General features: G+C 30.6%; 1 protein-coding gene across 1 annotated transcript in view; it reads right to left on the reverse strand.

Annotated features, from left to right (window-relative positions):
* Positions 1–18599, reverse strand: part of Smurf (SMAD specific E3 ubiquitin protein ligase) — a 221955-nt gene that overhangs the window by 48640 nt on the left and 154716 nt on the right. Inside the window, exons 7-9 of the mRNA XM_035352818.2 lie at positions 18242–18543; positions 4348–4597; positions 1655–1964 (exon numbers count right to left, since the gene is read on the reverse strand). Coding sequence (XP_035208709.1) covers positions 1655–1964; positions 4348–4597; positions 18242–18543 — 862 coding nt within the window. The remainder of the gene's footprint in view (positions 1–1654; positions 1965–4347; positions 4598–18241; positions 18544–18599) is intronic.

An 18599-nucleotide genomic window follows, 5' to 3' on the forward strand; every position in this document is an offset into this window, starting at 1 on the left:
TTTGGCCAAAAACGATGCGCATTAGATTCGCGTAAATACGGTATATGTTGAATGATCTAAAATTTACTTAGTTCGAAAACAAGTTTTTCTAATACTTGCACAATAGCTGCAAAGTAAGATAATAATAATTTATTTACTAAAGAAATATTGATTATAATATCTCCTGATATAAATTTAGTAGAAGTTCTGAATGAGAATGTACTCGCATATCACGAAATCAAAAATTTAGTAAGAAATCTTATTAATATAAGAATAAAATGGTTAATTACAACAAATGCTTATTTGTTGGAAACTATTATCAAAGTATAAATTTCCATTTTTGAATTAAGATATTTACTTAAGCAACATGTTTTACCAAGAGATAGATAGATGTTTGATATTTTACTGCAATGTTTTGAGACTTACAAGTAATTGTATAGACATAAGAAAGTGAATGAGTCATATTTTTTAATCACCCATAATAGCTTAATGGCCAACTGATGGTCAGTGGCTAAAGTAACAAAATTTATTATTAATGACTAAATTTTAAAATTCAATATATTTTCTTATTTCTACACGTCTTAGTATCATTTTCATGCAAAGATTATTTGAAGTGAATACAATACCTTTCAGCTAATCAGTGCTTATTATTCAAAGACATATTTTTAACTATTGGTCACCTGGAAAGTTCTGTAGTTTTTTTTTTTTTTTTTAATGATAAATACAAATGAAGCATGATAAAAACATAAGAACATTTCATTGAATCACATAGGTAGCATTTCGTTCTATAACTTGTTTTCATTTCTTAAACAGCCTGAAAATTTCCTTTTTCGAAAATGTGCATTGGTTTATTTGTAATTTTGATGTTCAACTTTTTAATTTTAGGAAAAGGATTTAGTGTAAAAAGAGCCAGGTATATGTATATTTCAAAAGAAAACTAGATTTCGTTAATTCAGACTTTTTTGCCCGAATAATCTAATGATTAGAGAAGGCTAACTGCTAATATGAATTCCAAAATCAGGGTTTCAATCTCATGTAAAGCTTGGTTGTTTGTGTATATCTTCTTGATGACTGCATTAGGTTGCAAGTCATTTTGAGAAATTAAAAATGCTATGAGATGCAGCACATTTTTGTCAATCTGTAATATGAGTATGGGCCTTGTGTGTAATATGAATAAATCCATATTTACACAGATATATTCTTGAAGCTGATAATATTTGCAGTTTTTTCTGTGATTATTTACTTTAAATTATTTCAATGCATAGTAATGAAATATGAGTTATGACAGCAAAAGACATCAGAGTTACTACTTTTGTAGATGACTTTTGGAAAGGTAAACTTCATTTAAACTCATGAATAATGAAACTGAAAAAAATAATGAAAACACTATGCAAAAAGTTCATTAATTTCCTGCAAGTTGAAGGCCAAATGAAGTACCAGTATTCAGTGGTCTTAGATACTTGCAAGTTTAATTAATATCGAAGCATGAAAGAAGCGCAAAAATCCACAGCTTAATATCTGTTACTCTAAATCATTCACAGCTTTATATTAACATAATTTTCATTGATTTCAGTTCTTTTATATGATAATTCTCAGCATACAAATAGCCTATTTTCTCACAAACTGTATAAAAAGTTTCCTATATGACAGCATAAAGTACAAAAAGATAACAAACCTCAAATATATCTTCCCTTGATACTTCAAGTCTGCAATGACCTGATTGAGGCTGTAATGCATGTAGTTCTTGCCGCAAAGCTGCCAGTTTTTGGACCAGATCTCGCCTTTGTTTTGAATATGGTGTGTCTGATATTTCAAGAGGGACTGCAGGGTTGATTGTAGGTGGCAGTGGAGGCAAAGGTGGAGCGGAATTGCTGGGAGTAATGGCACTAGGTGTGTGATTGACTGATGAAACAGCTTGAGATGAATCAGGAACTCTGCCATTTAGAATGTTTGTATTGTCTTCAATACTGCTGTTTCTCCTTGTACTATGTGCAGTAAAATCAATAATATAAAAACAAATATGAAAAAAAGGATAATTGATAAAAAGCAAAATTTTTTCAGACATAAAGGTTTTTCATTAAAACAATTCAATGTTGAACTAATTTTTTCAAATATGAGTTAACAACATACTTAAGAATTTTACTGCATCTAAAAATCATGCAAAAATGGCTAAATATTCTAATAAAACAAAATTCTAAAAAATGTAAAATGAATTTAGTTTACATGACACCCCTAATGCTCTTCAGTACCCAAAACAGTTTTTAAAAACTAGTATTTTTTTTAATGATGAAAAAAAGTTAGCTTTTAAAACTTTTAAATTGTGGATATGTTATGGAAATAGCATTAGATAGCAAAAGGGCACAAGAAAAGATGATGATCTCATATGCAAAGATATAAAATGAATTATTTTTCCTTTTGTAAGTATAGATAAAATAGAATAATTAATGACAAAAGCACAGTTCCTATGCTGCAACATGCAATTACTAAAAACAACTTTCTTACCTATTTTGCACTACTTTCTGAATGGAATAATAAATCAAATTTTTGTTTTTGATACTACATCTAACTAATATCTTTTTTATAGCGAACAGTGCTAACCTTATACACTGCAAAAACCCTTAAACTTTTCACACATGCTAAGAGGCAAAGCTGTTTCTATTAAAATTTACCTCAGCAGCATTATTGCATAGATATAATTTTAATACTTATGCTTTACAACTTGAATAATCAAAGTAACATACACTCACGCATAAAATTAAGAGAATTTTCAAATTATGTCTATTTTTACAAAAAGTATTAATTCAAAGTCACTAATTATGCCAACGAAAAACTATACAAATATTCAGAGTTGTACATGTGCATGTCTGCAGAGCTGTGACTGTGGATAGGATATAAACACATGATGGGTTTTTGTTGATTTGTGTGCTCATTCTTCTTCACAACATTCATCACGTTTCTCACAAGAGTAGGTTTTACACAAAATCAGTAGCTACAAACATATGGATGATAGAATGAGATGGAGAATTGTTGGCAGATTGGAGGCAAGCCAATCACAAGCACAGGTGGGCTACAAAGCTCAATGTAGTGTGTGTGTGTCTTCTGCAATTTGCGGGAACAATTTCAGGACACTGGATCCATATAAAAAAGACATGGACAACGTCAACCAAGATCCACAATGACGAATGAGGACCATTATTTGGTATTTTCAATGCAGTGCTACTTGACTGCTACAGCTTCACAGCTCTCATGTGAGCTATATGGTGCCACTGGAGTCCAAGTTTCGTGGTCTACAGTTGCCTGAAGGCTTCATGAGATAGGGTTGTATGCCAGAAAACCTACTGTTTGTGTCCCGCTCACAGCAGCACACAAGAAAATGTGTTTAGCACCGTGCAGACAACATGCACCTTGGACCAGACTTTAGTGGAGCATCGTGCTTATTACAGATGAGTTGAGATTTAGCCTGGACTCTGATTCTTGGTGGACCTATACCTGAAAGAAGCCTGGAACACAATACCACCCCTCTCTCATCATGGAAAAGGACCATTATGGTGGTGGAGGTATAACGGTTGGGACAGGCATTCTGCTGGATGGTCATACACTCCTGCATATGTTTGACAAAGGTTCTCTGACTGCTGCAGAAAGGAGATCTTTGCTCCTATGTTCAACTTTATAGAGGTACAGTTCATTTTTGGTTGGCGTTAACAGATAACAATGCTCATCCACATGGGCTCAGCTGGTGAAGGAATACCTGGGAAGTGAGGATATTCTCTGCATGAGTTGGTCAGCCAGATACCCTGATCTTAATCCTATATAGCATGTCTGCAGACACTCATGAAAGGGTGAATTCATCTTGCCATCTCTCTCCGTGAACGATCTCAGATTTGAAGACTGCCTTGCTATAGGAATGGGTTAGACAGCCTCCTGTCCAGTATGCTCTCATGCCAAGTAACTTATTTGGCTGTAAGAGGGATCATCCTCCATATTAGACTAATTTTCAGGTTAATATCACAATGTGGATTTTGCACATCCCAGCACTATGAGTTTTACTGATTATCCTATGCCCATAAAATGACTTCTGAATGGCACATCTCTTTCTCTGTTGTAAATGTACCATACCAAATTTTGTTAAAATCCATCCATTAGTTTTTCAGAAATTCAATATAATGTGCAAGTTCTTTTAATTTTGTTCACAAGTGTATACTCATGTAATACTATACAGAAGTGCTACTAAAATCCCCACAAGTTTTTTGTAATAGCTTTATGGAAAGGAATTTATGGAAAAAACATCTCAACTATACACTTAAAGTCAGCAAATAATTCTAAAATGAGCTTTAACACACTAAATTATATTTATGATCATATACTTACTTGAGCATATTTTGTACGGCTAAACTACTGGACAACCGGGGATCAGTAAACTGGGTAGTTCGATTGTTATGGTCAACATAATAAACACGTCCATTGGCAGTGTGCCTCATCTCCCAGCCATTTGGAAGTGGGCCTAAATCACCTACATTGATGCCCGCTAAATCTCTAGGAACTCTTGGATCATGCCATGTACTGACTCCAGTAGAAACATGATAAAAATACACTTGTCCTTGCTGTGTTGTTCTAATTTCTAAAGTCAGGAATAATATCAGTTATAGTTGTTATTCATTAAAAGTCTTTTTACATTTTATTTACTAAAAAAAATAATAGCACAAAATCAAATTTATTTAGATTTGATTATTACAAATTTTAGCCATAATTTCAAAACTATAAAGCTCATTAAAAGATTTTAGTTTAGTTTTCGTCTCTTCTTTTGCTCTTTTAAAGTGCCAACAAATTATTGACAGTTTCTGGTTTTTATTACAGAAGTATTTTTCAAACCTTTTTTTTTTTAAATGGTGACCTCTTTTATGAGTTAGAATATCCTGCAGACTCCTATATTCATGACCTTTTTGAATACAATTACTTTCAGTATAAGTTCCTACCAGTAAACTTATATTTTTAAAGTATAGTTAACTGAAATACATCTAACTTTATATTGGTGTTAGGTCAGGGTTCATACACATTTTTGCACATGGAAATTAAGGACTTTTAAGGACCATTAATGAAAAAAATTAAGGACCTGTGAGTAAATGAGAACTGAATAAATTCAATTAAAAATATTATCTATGCCTGAATTTCACTTTTGTAATACCATTCTAAAAATACTAAAATCACATTATTATTAAACATGACACACCATTATTAAACATGAATTAATTAACATTGAAAGTTTGAAATTAATTAAAGTTTGAGAATAAAATAAACTTTATGCAATTTATCAATTTGCACTTATAATAGTTGGACATATTTGAAAGAAGATAAGTGACATTTACGTTTTACTAACAGTTAACTTTAAGTTGATTTTTTTTTAATGTCTCATTTTATCACATACTTGTTCAGTCTAGAGGTTTAGTAAATAGCAAGTCATAAAGATTTTATGTCAAGCATCATAGGTTAAAATGAGAAGTAAGATCATAATCAGCATGATTCATAACAAAAGACTGAATGTTGTTACCGCTGCTGCTTGTCTAGAGAGAGACCTGCTGATTAGAACAAACCTGAAAGGCCTGTTGTAGGCACAATTGGCAAGTTTTGAAAGTTAGTTGGGCTTTGTTTGATGCAGTTAGTGTCATAGCTTCGTGTAGAGTTCCAGGGGTTGTAACCCATTTAATATACTTTAAGGTTCCAATAAGCCATAAAGCAACAAAGGTGATAAGTTATATTGTATTATTTTAAGCCTCACTAGATGCAAAGAATAAGTTTTACTTGAATTTTCTGTGTTTAATTTGTGACCACGGTGAGGATTAATGAAAGGCAATAACTCACTTTAATATGCAGAGATAATTTTTAAAGGTAAGCATATGGTTCTAAATAATTAAATTAGGTAGTTAGATAACCTTTGTCATTATGTATTTACATGATCATTATTACATTTTATTTCTTTTTTTAACAATATTTGTTAAAAAAGCCATATTAAAATAAAAATTTAACAATATTTCACAGTTTAAAATATATGTATGTAAATTATGACATTGATTCTTATGCAATATTAGGATAATTACACATTAAAAGCTACAAAACATTTATATCTTGTAACAACAACACTCAACAAAATATTTATGCGTCACTTTAATTTGAAGCCTTCCCAGACATTTTGGCTAATTTTTATTGATTTCCTTCTCTTTAGCATCTTTTCTAACAATCAGAAATTTGTCTCAATACACAAACCAATGTTCTGACTAGTTTTTGCATGCTTTATCAGCTAACTTGTCAACCTCTCCACAATATACCTATGAGGGTTTACTTGATCTAGTAAAAGTTAAACAGTTCCAACCCCCCCGACAGATGTGAAGCAAATTATTGCTATGTCTGTAAGTAACTATAATATCAGACAAAGGTTTAAATAATCCTCTTATTTAAAAAGAACTTAGAACATAAAGACATGTTCTGATGTTAACAAAATCAATTACAGCTCATGGTGACGTTATTAAACAAGAACAGTCAGATTCAAACTTTTAGTGGTCAAAGATTATACAATTTAATTTTAATTTAAGCTGGCTCAGTAACTTTATCATATGAAGAAATAGAAACAGGAAATTACAGTAAAAGATGAAATCATAAACAACTGGGTAATTTATATAATAACTGCACAGTGCGCAAAAAAAGTGGGAGACAGTTCTATATCTCCCGTTCCACTGGGCCGACTGATGAAATTCAACTAGCATTCTTCATGTCTCGAAAGCACGACTTAGGATAAATATTAGATTTATATATAGCACAATTATAACATAGCTTTTTTGACAAAAAATTGGACTTTTTCTGAAATAACATGCCAATTTTTTTACATGTTTCAATTTTACGACTCAAATTATGAGCAAATATGAAATTTTGTAAAATTTAGTGCAAAATTTACGGAGAAATTCACAAATTTATGTTTCCACTTTTTTTCAGTTTGCGCCAAGAAGAGTTCACTTGGCGAACTTCTTAATATATGGCGACCTATTTTCCGTAAGAGGAAAAAATATCATAATGTTCTTTCTTTCAAATAATGTTCTTTATATTATATTTTTATGTTATTATTTTAAATATTTTTTTTTCTTTTTCGAATTTCATTTTAATTGTTTAAGTTGCATGGTTTCTTTGGAATAACTGTTTTAAAAATTTCTATTTACCCATTCAAACCACGTAGTTTAAATATAAGGTGCATCATTTATTTTTTTTTCAAATAGTTTTCTTTATAATATTTTTTTTGGTCACAGATATTATTTTAGGTAATTTTTAGACTTTTATTTTAATTGTTTGTGTTGCACTGTCTCTTTAAACTTACTATTTTTTAATTCGAACTGAGCATTTTAAATATATTTATTAATATAAATTTTCCAGGATTTTATTTTATATATTTGAATTGCGTTTCTTTTGGAAGAATACTTTGTGTCCCAGACTACGATGCATATGAAAACTGAATATACTAAAAGAGAAAATACAGTAAAGCACAGTTAACACGCCTTTCAATGTTCCGTTCAGAAAATATATATAAATGAGAAAAATGTATAACCAACATTTTAACTTAGGATGACTTGTATATATTGCTTTAAATAGCTTTAACATTATGCTCATTGCTTTACACAATTTTATCATCCTACATTTAGTTTCTTAAAATGTTATTCATATTTTAGTCAAATATTTTATTTTTGAAATTGCAAGAATCAAATATCATAAGATTAAAAAGTCTTAAAAAAAAAAAAAAAAAAAAAAAAAAAAAAAAAAAAAAAAAAAAAACACTAAATTTCATACAAAAATTAATTTTTTCTTCTTAATGGCTTGCTCTTTTTCTTCAGACATTCTCCAAGTATATTAAAAAGCATCCGAACTTTTCGAAACATATTGGTATTTCTGACATTCATTTTAAATAAATTTATCGCCTTCCACTCCATAAAGCCAGCAACGGCCGAGCGGTAAAGTTGCTCAACACTGGTAGTTTGCTCTAGGGTTAAAAAACAGGCTGGTTGCATGGGCGTTTTCATGGTTTTTCTCATTGTAACGTGTATACCAGCTGGTTTTCCTTAGAAAGTTCTTCACGAAGGCCTTTTAGGACAGACAGCCCTGCTTTGCCGTAACTTAATAATCCATTTCATCAGTACTTGGTCTGAGACTTTATCAGTCTTTAGTAGCTAAGCATTTTAAGGCATGAGATGAAAGGAAAGACTGGTTTCATCAAAAGTGAAAACTAAGAAACTAAGAAATCATGGGATTCTCCATTTGTGATTATCTATAACGTAATTTAAATTTATACAAACATATAGTTGAAAACCAGTCACTCTTCACTTTAAACTGCAATGATATTGTTTTTGTCTTTTCCGTTAGCACAAACTCAATTAATGGTATATGCTAGTGTACACGTCCAAGTGTTTTCTCTTTGAACACCCAAATTCCTTGAAATATTATGAAAGTATATTCATCCAACTTTTTGAAACACCTTGGTATTTCTGACAGCCAAAATCCTTTTTAAATTTTTGCTTCCTTTTCTCCCTACATTTATTTTCAGTGCTCACCACAAGAAAATTAAGATTTTTCGATTGTTACACTTCCATAAATTTTACATTCTTGTCAATTTTTTTAAAATATTCATTGCATCAAATGCATTTCAGCTGAAGATACCTTTTCATTTTCTAGAATTTTAACTATAAATAAAGTTTTAAAGCAAAGTCCAAAGGATAAATATTTGAATTAAAAGATTTTTTCAAATGAGAAAGAAATAAACCACTCCAGCAGCGCTTATCCTGTACCACTGAGTGGCCCGATTTTTTATATCGGGTGCAAACAATCTAAATCATATTATTTAGAGTTTTTAAGTCTAGTAATTTCTATATTAAAGAACATGTTTTTATATATTCTATAACACGAGAGAAAATTACTACTTAAAACATTTTTTTAAGAGGATTTATGTAAAAATTTATATTTATATATATTTTTTTAAAGCTGGGACATGACTCAAACTTTCAACATCCTGTTTGCTTAAAAACATTGTGAAAATAAACTTCAAACGAACTTTCTCAGTTTTAGACAATTCAATTTAAATGCAAAGTAAAGTAACAAACGATAACACGGCGAAGATAAAAATTTAGTCTTACAAATATTTTTTAAAAAATTAAGAGAGAATGAAATTTAAAAAAAGTAAAAAATTTGAATAATATCATCTATAATTAAAAAAATAGCTTTTCATATAGTATTAATAAATATTTATTTTGCATCACTGAGAGAAAAAATTTCATATAATTAATTCTACATAAAAATTTATTTGAAATTTAAGGTTATAAATAGCTGCAGCAATTCACTGCAACAAAAATCCACAAACCACATTTGGTGTTGTTATAGCTAAAAAAAAGATGCTAAATTTCAATACACGAAAATATGTAAATTTGTGTATATCTTACAGAATTTTGAATGTAAAAACTAATTTTTTGCAGGTATGCTTAGAACTACACCTACTTTAAGATGATGGTAAAAATTTTATGAGTTATAATCCAAATTTCTTTCTCGAAAAATTTATAAAAATTATTTAAAAATAGAAATTTTAAAAATAAAACACAAAAAGTGGCTGAATTTTATTTGGAATGAACCTAAGTTTCGAAATGTGAAAGAAGATAAAAAAGTTTAATAAAAAATAGAGAAATATATGCCAATTTCAATTAACAATGAGGAGCTGAAATTTTGAGAGCTAATTTTTTAAAAACTACTGGTACGATTTTTACAAAACTTGGCAGTCTGGCATAATTTGAGTCATAGAATCGAAATATGTAAAAAAATTGGTATGTTATTTAAAAAAAAGTCCGATTTTGTGTCAAAACACCTATGTTAGAATAGTGCTATATATAAATCTAATATATATCCTAAGTCACGCCTTTGAGACATGAAAAACGCAATTTAAATATAATAAAACGCCCAGTAGAACAAGAGATATAGAACTGTCCCATTTTTTTTTTCGCACTGTACATATCTTTGAAGAATAATTTTCTTCATGTATTCAGTTTCTTTCTTCAACAGGTTTCCTTTTCATTGTAGAATTTTTGGATTTAATTAAGGATATCTGATATTCCAAAATAAAATTAAAAAAAAAAAAAAAAAAAAAGTGCATTTAGAATGTTTAGAAAAAGAGGCTAATTTTATTACTTTAGTAATATGAACATTCAGAAGAAATCCAAAATATATATTGTTACAAAATGTACAGGTGCGATAAGATGGCTTCCCCGCAAAGCAGCTCTATATTGCCATAAAATGGCAAGAGAAGGCAGGGTTGCCATATTTGGCGACAAAACTGGCAATATGCCATGGACGGATGGAGAACCTTCTGGAACGAATTCTTACCGGTTTAGCCCAGAATGTTCTCGAACACAAGCCGAAAGCTATATAAACCCTGTTGGTCCGCAGTTAGAGTGTGTGCCTCGTCTAGAGAGCGAGATAGTTAGTATCGAGTTGGTGTCTCGTCTAGCGAATCAATCCCTACAGAGTCGATCAAGTTGACAGTGGGCAGCTAGTGCCGAGTGGGTCATCGAATGCACCGAAAGAGTCTCGTGGTTAGTGCATCGTCGAGAGAGCGTGTTGAGCTCCGGGAACGACTGAACCGAAGAGTCAGGAGCCATGCTCTGTGTTTCATCGAGTGCATCGCGAGTTGTAGCATGGAGAGTCTTAAGAGTACGTGGAGTTCCGAGAACGACCAAGCAGAGTCGAGAGCTGTACTCTAGAGCTTTGCCGTGAAGCTGTCTCCACCATGATAGCCTGATAACCTGGAGGCTGGTTTGCCGATCATGACAGCATGTTTATAGTAGTTCATCAACGACAGTAAAAACGTGTTTTGGAGCTATCCTGACAATACTGGCCAATAAAGTACGTTTCGATAATTCATCAAATGTTGCCGTTATTCAGTCCAAATCCACACGAACCCCGTACGAACATGAAGGAAAAAATAAGGTAACAACTGGTGTCAGAAGAAAAAAAACACAACAACATAGTAAGGGTCGGTTACAGAGCTGATGTGGCATAATTTTTAGAATTTAGTAACACACCGAGCAACAAAATCTAAAAATGGCAAAACTTTTATAATTTAGAGCAGACATTGGAAGCAGAATTTAGAAAGACACTAGGCAGCAGAAAGGTTGCACAGTGATTGCATCAGGAGGGAAAATGCCTAGTGCAAGCTCGGTGTATGATGCATTAAGACATATTAGATGAATCTTTTAAAAGCCTAAGTTTTCAATTTTTTTATTAATAAAATAATTCTTATTAATAAAAAATTCTCTTCTATAACACCTGCCCAAGTGATAAGATTATAAGCCTTTTTGATCTTTTCCATACTTGTGTCTAGTGAAAAGTAGAGAAAATAATAAGAAGATTAACATGTTAAGAAAAATATTCTAGTATCAAAAGTAAAACATTCAAATATTACGTTTTCATTGTTCTTCCACGTTCTCCAAAAAGTAAGAAATTCATCACAAACTTTCTGTAAAATACAGCCATTACATGTTAATAATATGGAGACATTTTTTATTTTGTCCCATATCTCTGAAATCTTCTAGAATCGTGGGTCTATAAATCTTGCCTTCAAATTCTTTTAAACTTTCCAAGCTCCAATGTCTAAAATTCTAAAGAAAAATTATCCCTGCCATTTCTATAACAGCAAAGAACCAGAAATATTTTGGAAAGAAAAAAAAAAGAGAGAATGTAAAAATAATTTTATAGCGAAAACTGATGCATATTCTGAATATTCTGATACGATTACATGGAAAAAACTCTTACTATGACAAAATTAAAAAGACATTTTCAATTAATTAGCTAATTTTGCTTTTGCTAAGAACAGTTTCATAAATTTTGCTTTATACATACATTTTCTATACATTATACCTTGCTTATTTTTCAGACTCAAAATATTGTACTACAAGTTGCCAAAATAAAACAAAAAATATAGAATATGCAGCAAAAAATAGAAATGCTTTATTTTAATGTAATTTTTAAATACAATTTCAATATATTACTATTATTTTAATGAAATTTATCAACATTACAATGTTTTAAGAACAACTGTCAAAAAATTCCCAGATATCGGAATAAAAAACTTTCTATAGAAACTGATCTTAAAATCGCGAAAATGTTAGTAAGTCACCAAATTCAGAACCGTTAAATAAAGGCAAAAAGTTGTTTAAAGCTCTTCTTAGTAAAAATGAATTCAGAAATGCTTATGTTTCACTTCTTGATTAGAAACTCCAGTACCCCATCATTTATATTACAAATAGGAACAAATTATAACCCATGAACCCATTCAAAAGATAACTATATATGTCAGTGAATCGCCAAATATATTCCTTCAAAATGATAATTCACACTCAAAATGGCAGTTGTAAAAACAGACAAGACATTTCTGATGATTAAAATTAAGGACCTTCTGCCGATTTTGGCCAAAATTAAGGACTTTTAAGGACCAAAAATCGATTCCAGAAAACTTAAGCACTTTTAAGGACTCTTAAGGACCATACGCACCCTGTAGGTAATTAAGTTAGATGAAAATTTATATTAGTTTTTAATAACTCAAGACTATTACACTTTGCATAATCTTTATCTAATTAGCTAAAAATCAAATAAATGTTGGCACTCGCATTAATGAGATGGATAAGGCAGTTGATTCTTGTACAGCTGTTCTATATTTGGATGTATGCTGGTAAGCATGAGATTAGCATGTACGTTAAAACGAGATCATTTTAAGACTGGTGTCATTCGAGAGTTCAATGAATTATTCTCTTTCATTCAATGACAGTTCGTTATATTCAATATCACGATGGAAAGGACCATGAATCCATGAAAATTCATTATGCTTACCATTTGGAAAATATATTTCAAATTGTGACCTCAGAGTAGCGAGATGTGAACATATGTTATTGCATAATTCTTTTCTAATAACAAAATTATTTTGTGTTAAAAAAGATTCTAAGGTTGAATATGATGAAGCAGTTCTCGGCTATACATAACCACCAGTTTCCTTTTGAACCCCTTTATTTCCTCACTGGTATTGAGAACAGTAAAAGAATGAACTTGCAGGCAGAGTTTTAGTTTATTTAGTTTTGAGAATACACCTAATACATTAAGAAGATATGCCACTGTTCTTAGCCAATGTCATCAGGAAGAAATCATGCAAAATTTTTGAGAATTTCATTTGTAAATAACAGAACTTAATTGTCTTAATTGAAAGAGCCCTGTGAGCCTTATCCACGAATGCCAGCAAACTTTAATATGAAGAAGCTGTTTGTGCTCACTACCTATGAGATCACTTTTGATAATATTTTATTGTCTAGAAGCTTTGCCTTCATAAAGCTGATTATCTTAATACTGTCTTCTAACACAGTTTCAAATTTAGAGGACATACCTTATTGCCTTGGCTGCCAAGATTTCCTTATGAATGAAACAATGAATTCAGAGAACATCAGGTGTCACAGTTCTAATTTTAGCTACAACACTACTATGCCTACTGGCAAGCACACAAGACTGATGCAAACACAAACTTATATATTTTTTCCAATCAGTTTCATGCTTTTGCACATATGCATTTATAATTTTAAAAATTTGTTCTGTATGAGCCGACAGAGACTTCAAAAATAACATACTTTCATTAACATAACAGTTAAATTCATCCCTGATATAACAAATCACCTTTGCATTATTCAAAACATCTGTTGTCTTGTCTATATAAAGTGAGTAAAATGGAAAGAAATTTTAAAATTCTACTATTAAGTCCAGATACTACATTACTGCTCATGCTTTTGATTTAGCATGTCACCTTGTTATTTGAGAGTAGTATTAAATTTGTGTCCTTAGATAACTTTTCACTAAAAATAGTTTTAATTACATGTTTTGTAACTGGAAGCATTCAAGTCTCACTTATAGAATGGAGTATCCCACTCTTCACAAAGTGAGGACTTGCAAGACAGAAAGTTTCTAAGGCCTTTGAAATGCTGGAATCCATATTACAAATTATTTCTTTATTCAGGTCTTCAACATTTCATTAAAAAAAAGGTGATGGCTTTACATTTTACACTTGCATGTGCCAGTTTACTGGGTTTCATATACTCATTTGCAAGAACTTTGTAACATACAATGTACTGAGATTTTGGTTCACTCTCATTACCACATGCAGTAAATCCAAATTCCATATAACCTGTCAGTTTTACGAAAGTACTTTTTTATTTGAATAGCAATGAATACCATAAGTGTTGCCTGATCATGCAATTTTATGCAACTTTGATACTTTTGACAAACTTATGCTATTAAAATTTATATATGTTCATGCACTCGTGTGAATTTTCTGTTGCTTCATAATTTTGTGGTGCTACTTTTCACTGCTTATTTTTTTAAAAAACTTATAACAAAATTCATACATGTTAATATAATGATTCTATTAAAATTAAATTATATTAAAAGTAATAAATTATTTAGACATTAATAAAAAATTGTTAACTGGCAAACCTGTAGTAACAATAATCCATGACTGCATAGGCTACCATTCTATTTTCAACAATAATAGTATTTATTATTGTTGAAATGGGTATTTTCATGTTTCAGTGAATGCTTTGTTTAATATTTCAGTGATCTATGAGCAGAATTTCAATCTTAAGGTCAGATTATAGGTATTGCTAATTGAGTAAAAGGTGAATTATGAGCAACAAGAAAAAATTCAACACCACCTTTCAAAATACTTGGGTTGAAATAGCCATGCTTGAAAACTGGCTAAATGCTTACTAAATTAACCATGTTTGAGAATCGGCTAGAAAGAACAAAAACATACAGTTAATTGTAAAAATGTGAACCAAGGGCACTTGAGATTAATTTAATGAAACACAGTACTTCTAGTGAAACTTATAGAAGCTAAGCCGTGAAAGTTTGTTCAAAACTGAAATAGCAGTCCCACTGCAAACAGAAACACAAATAAATTCAACAGTAAAAGAAGGTAGCTGTTTATCCCCAATCAGAATCTAACGAAGTGAAATATGTTGAACAATCAGAATTAAATATTAACCAAAAGGCTTAAAAAATTAATAAAAAAATAAACTGTCAACTCAAAAGAATTAGCCCAACAACATTAACAGATCAAACATGAAAAATCATCAATTTAACAATGGATATAAATAAACTATACTCAAAAGAATTAGCCCAACAACATTAACAGATCAAACATGAAAAATCATCAATTTAACAATGGATATAAATAAACTATCTGACAGATAAAAACCTATATTAACTGAGAATTAATTAAAAAAAAAGAAATGGAGATTTAAACAAAGAAAACATAGCAATTTGGCATTAAAACTTTAAAACCTGATATGTGTAATATAACATCCAGGAATCTAATTACAATCATTAGCCTATGGAACCTTGGAGACCGAATCTGTGATGATATCCGAGGTCATGTGAGCTTACTAATTTACGATGACACAAAATTATTCAATGTCTGGCATCACATACTACTTTTTGTGATTTTTCAATGCTTCTCCAGTTAATTCAACTAAAAATTTCTGGCAACAAGTACCACTAGATGCTTCTTTAAAGACTCTAGCATCGCTGATATTAATATTAAAATCATACGCATGTTCTGTGCTATGAATATTGCCTAAATAAATATCAAAGATCTCGTTCAAGTTTCCAATTACGCACAATGGGCACTCTATGAAAGAGACAATTACTAATGTATATCACATAGGAAGGATTTAAAACAACTGCATAATTACTAGACTAATGGACAAGCAACAAAACAACAATGCACATAATTTCTGGTAAGATACTTTCCATTGGTTACAAAGAAAAAAGGGCCAGATATAAAGCAAAATAATGACAAACAGCATTACAATCCAGTATCTGATAATAAATTTTAAAAAATATCATTCTTGGGAGGAAACGTGACAGACAATGTTATCTCTCATTTAAATACTCCAAGTTTGTTTGTTTGGAAATGTAGGAGGACTATATTCCGAGAAACTCTGCATCAGAGTATTACATAACCTACAATTCTGAGTAGAAAATTAATTTACACTGTGATTATTCTTAGAGTATTTATCTTGATATACATTCATCCCACAAATAATTTAATATTAAATATCCATTATTAAATTTTTCTAAATATCAAACTTCATTGCATTAGCCTCAATAGACTTAAAAAAATGAATTTAATTTGAAATATCACACAAATTTTTCCCATAAATTTAAGGATACAGTCAAAAGTCTTTAATCCAGACTCGTCGAGACTTCGGAGATTCCGGATTATAGATCATCAATTTAAATCTGGTAAGGTGGCATGCAGAAATTATAAAATTAAAAATATGAAACCTTAATTTATGAAATAAAGAGCAATTATGATCTAAAGGGTGTCAAAATTTACAAAAAAAAAAAAAAAAAAAAGAGCTTAATATTTATTTGTTTACTTTATTAAACATTTCTTTCAACGCGCTCATGCGTAAAGCATACATTACTAATAGTTGAAATTAGAAAATTGCAACCAGAAAACTATTTGATGTGTATTCATGATATTTATAATGACGAGAAATTTGATTTACCATATATACCTGCGTATAAGTCGACCCCCCCCACTTCGACCTAAAAAATTCGTAGAAAATAAGAAACCCGCGTATAAGTCGACCCCCCACTTCTGAAAACGATAGAGAAACTTCGGAAAATTTTTTTTAAGTACTACATTTATTCAAAATCATCTGAGAAAAAAAAAGTAAATATACGATAAAAAATACCTTTGTAAATAAACAAAATCAAAATCCTTCAATGTCCGATTCGCCAAACATTTCACAGAACTCTTCTGTCGTCATTGGCTCGTCATCATATTTCAACATATTTTCAACTCTGATTAGTTCGTCACATAATTTAAGTCATGAAATTACTTCAAGTAAGTGACTTATTTGATAAGTCACCCAATTTCAGTGCAGGAAGAAAACAACTGCATTATATAAAGAAAATTTTGAACTCGTGATTCTTTTAATTTTTTATGGCCCCGCGTATAAGTCGACCCCCCACTTTGAAGTCTTTTTTTTGTCCAAAATATCTCGACTTATACGCGGGTATATACGGTAAATCATATCAAAGACGGAGTACATCGAGATGAAATACTACATTTAGTAAGGAATTATAAGCTGAATAAAATAAAAACATCTGCCCTGAGGATAGTGCTGACAGATCAATTTCCAGTTCATTGCGCACCGCGACGTTTATGCATTTATGCATGCGCAGAAAGTTTGTAGCTTTGAGGTCCGGATTATGGACATCTGGATTAAAGACTTTTGACTGTATATCATATTTAATAATGTAATTCACAAACCTGCATTTTTACCTTAATATTAACAATGTTTACAATCATGCTGAATTAGAAGCATATGGAAAGTATGGGAGTTCTCTTAAAATAATCCTTTCTTTACTTAAACCATATAAGTAAAATGTGTGCTTTTTTTTCTTTCTTTATTTTAATGTTTTAACATTTCACTAGGTAGAATTTTTTTTCTTCTGTACAGAATTACATATGAATATCATACATAACCAATGTTTTCATGACTTTATTCCTTTGACCAGCAGATAAATGGTACGCTTTATTATTTGAACTGTTGCAAATCCTTTTTGGAAGGGGGGCTGTCAATATACAACAACAAAGTTCATCAACATATATTTTCATTTACTGTGCATATATAACCAACACGAGGTTATTCAGATGGATATTTAAAAAAGCAGGTTGTTAAAATCACTCAATATTATGAAAAATATATTATAGGTATTGCTAATTGAGTAAAAGGTGAATTATGAGCAACAAGAAAAAATTCAACACCACCTTTCAAAATACTTGGGTTGAAATAGCCATGCTTGAAAACTGGCTAAATGCTTACTAAATTAACCATGTTTGAGAATCGGCTAGAAAGAACAAAAACATACAGTTTTTGTTCTACGTTTAAAAATTATAATCATGACATTTACGTAGCACTGAAGAAATAATTATAATTTGCTCAATAATACTTTTAAGAAATTATATAATACAGAAAAATTTACTATCAAGTAGTGCAATATTCCCTAGCCTCACAGTTTTTAAATGATTAAAAATTCACACATATCATAAACAAAACCTTTCAATGCAAGGCAATTATAAAAGCTCGCTTAAATTTGATGTAATACTAAACACTAATTTTATAACAGTAAGTTAACTCACCATAGCCATCAGGAAGTTCCACTGCCTGATGAAGATGGTTCCTAGACAAATAATTTCTGTGCCTAGTCGATCTTCTTCTTGAGTGCACACTTCCACAGCTAACACCATTACTTGTGCTACTTGAATTATTTTCAGAATTACTTGAATTTAGATTATTAAAGTTCATATTGGAATTAGAGTTCGTATTAGAAGATGAAGTGTTGCTTGTAGCATTGTTGCACACTTGGCTAGTATTAGCACGATTATTATTGTTATTGTTGTTGTTGCTGTGCCCATTGGCTTGCTCAATTTCATATGCTGTCCTGCAAAAGTAAAAATGTAAGTTTACTAAATCCTTTATAAAATAAAAAAATTCGCA

This window comes from Stegodyphus dumicola, chromosome 9 (genome assembly GCF_044657685.1).
Source record: "Stegodyphus dumicola isolate Sdum_Otavi_A_Nest chromosome 9, ASM4465768v1".
NCBI lineage: Eukaryota > Metazoa > Arthropoda > Arachnida > Araneae > Eresidae > Stegodyphus > Stegodyphus dumicola.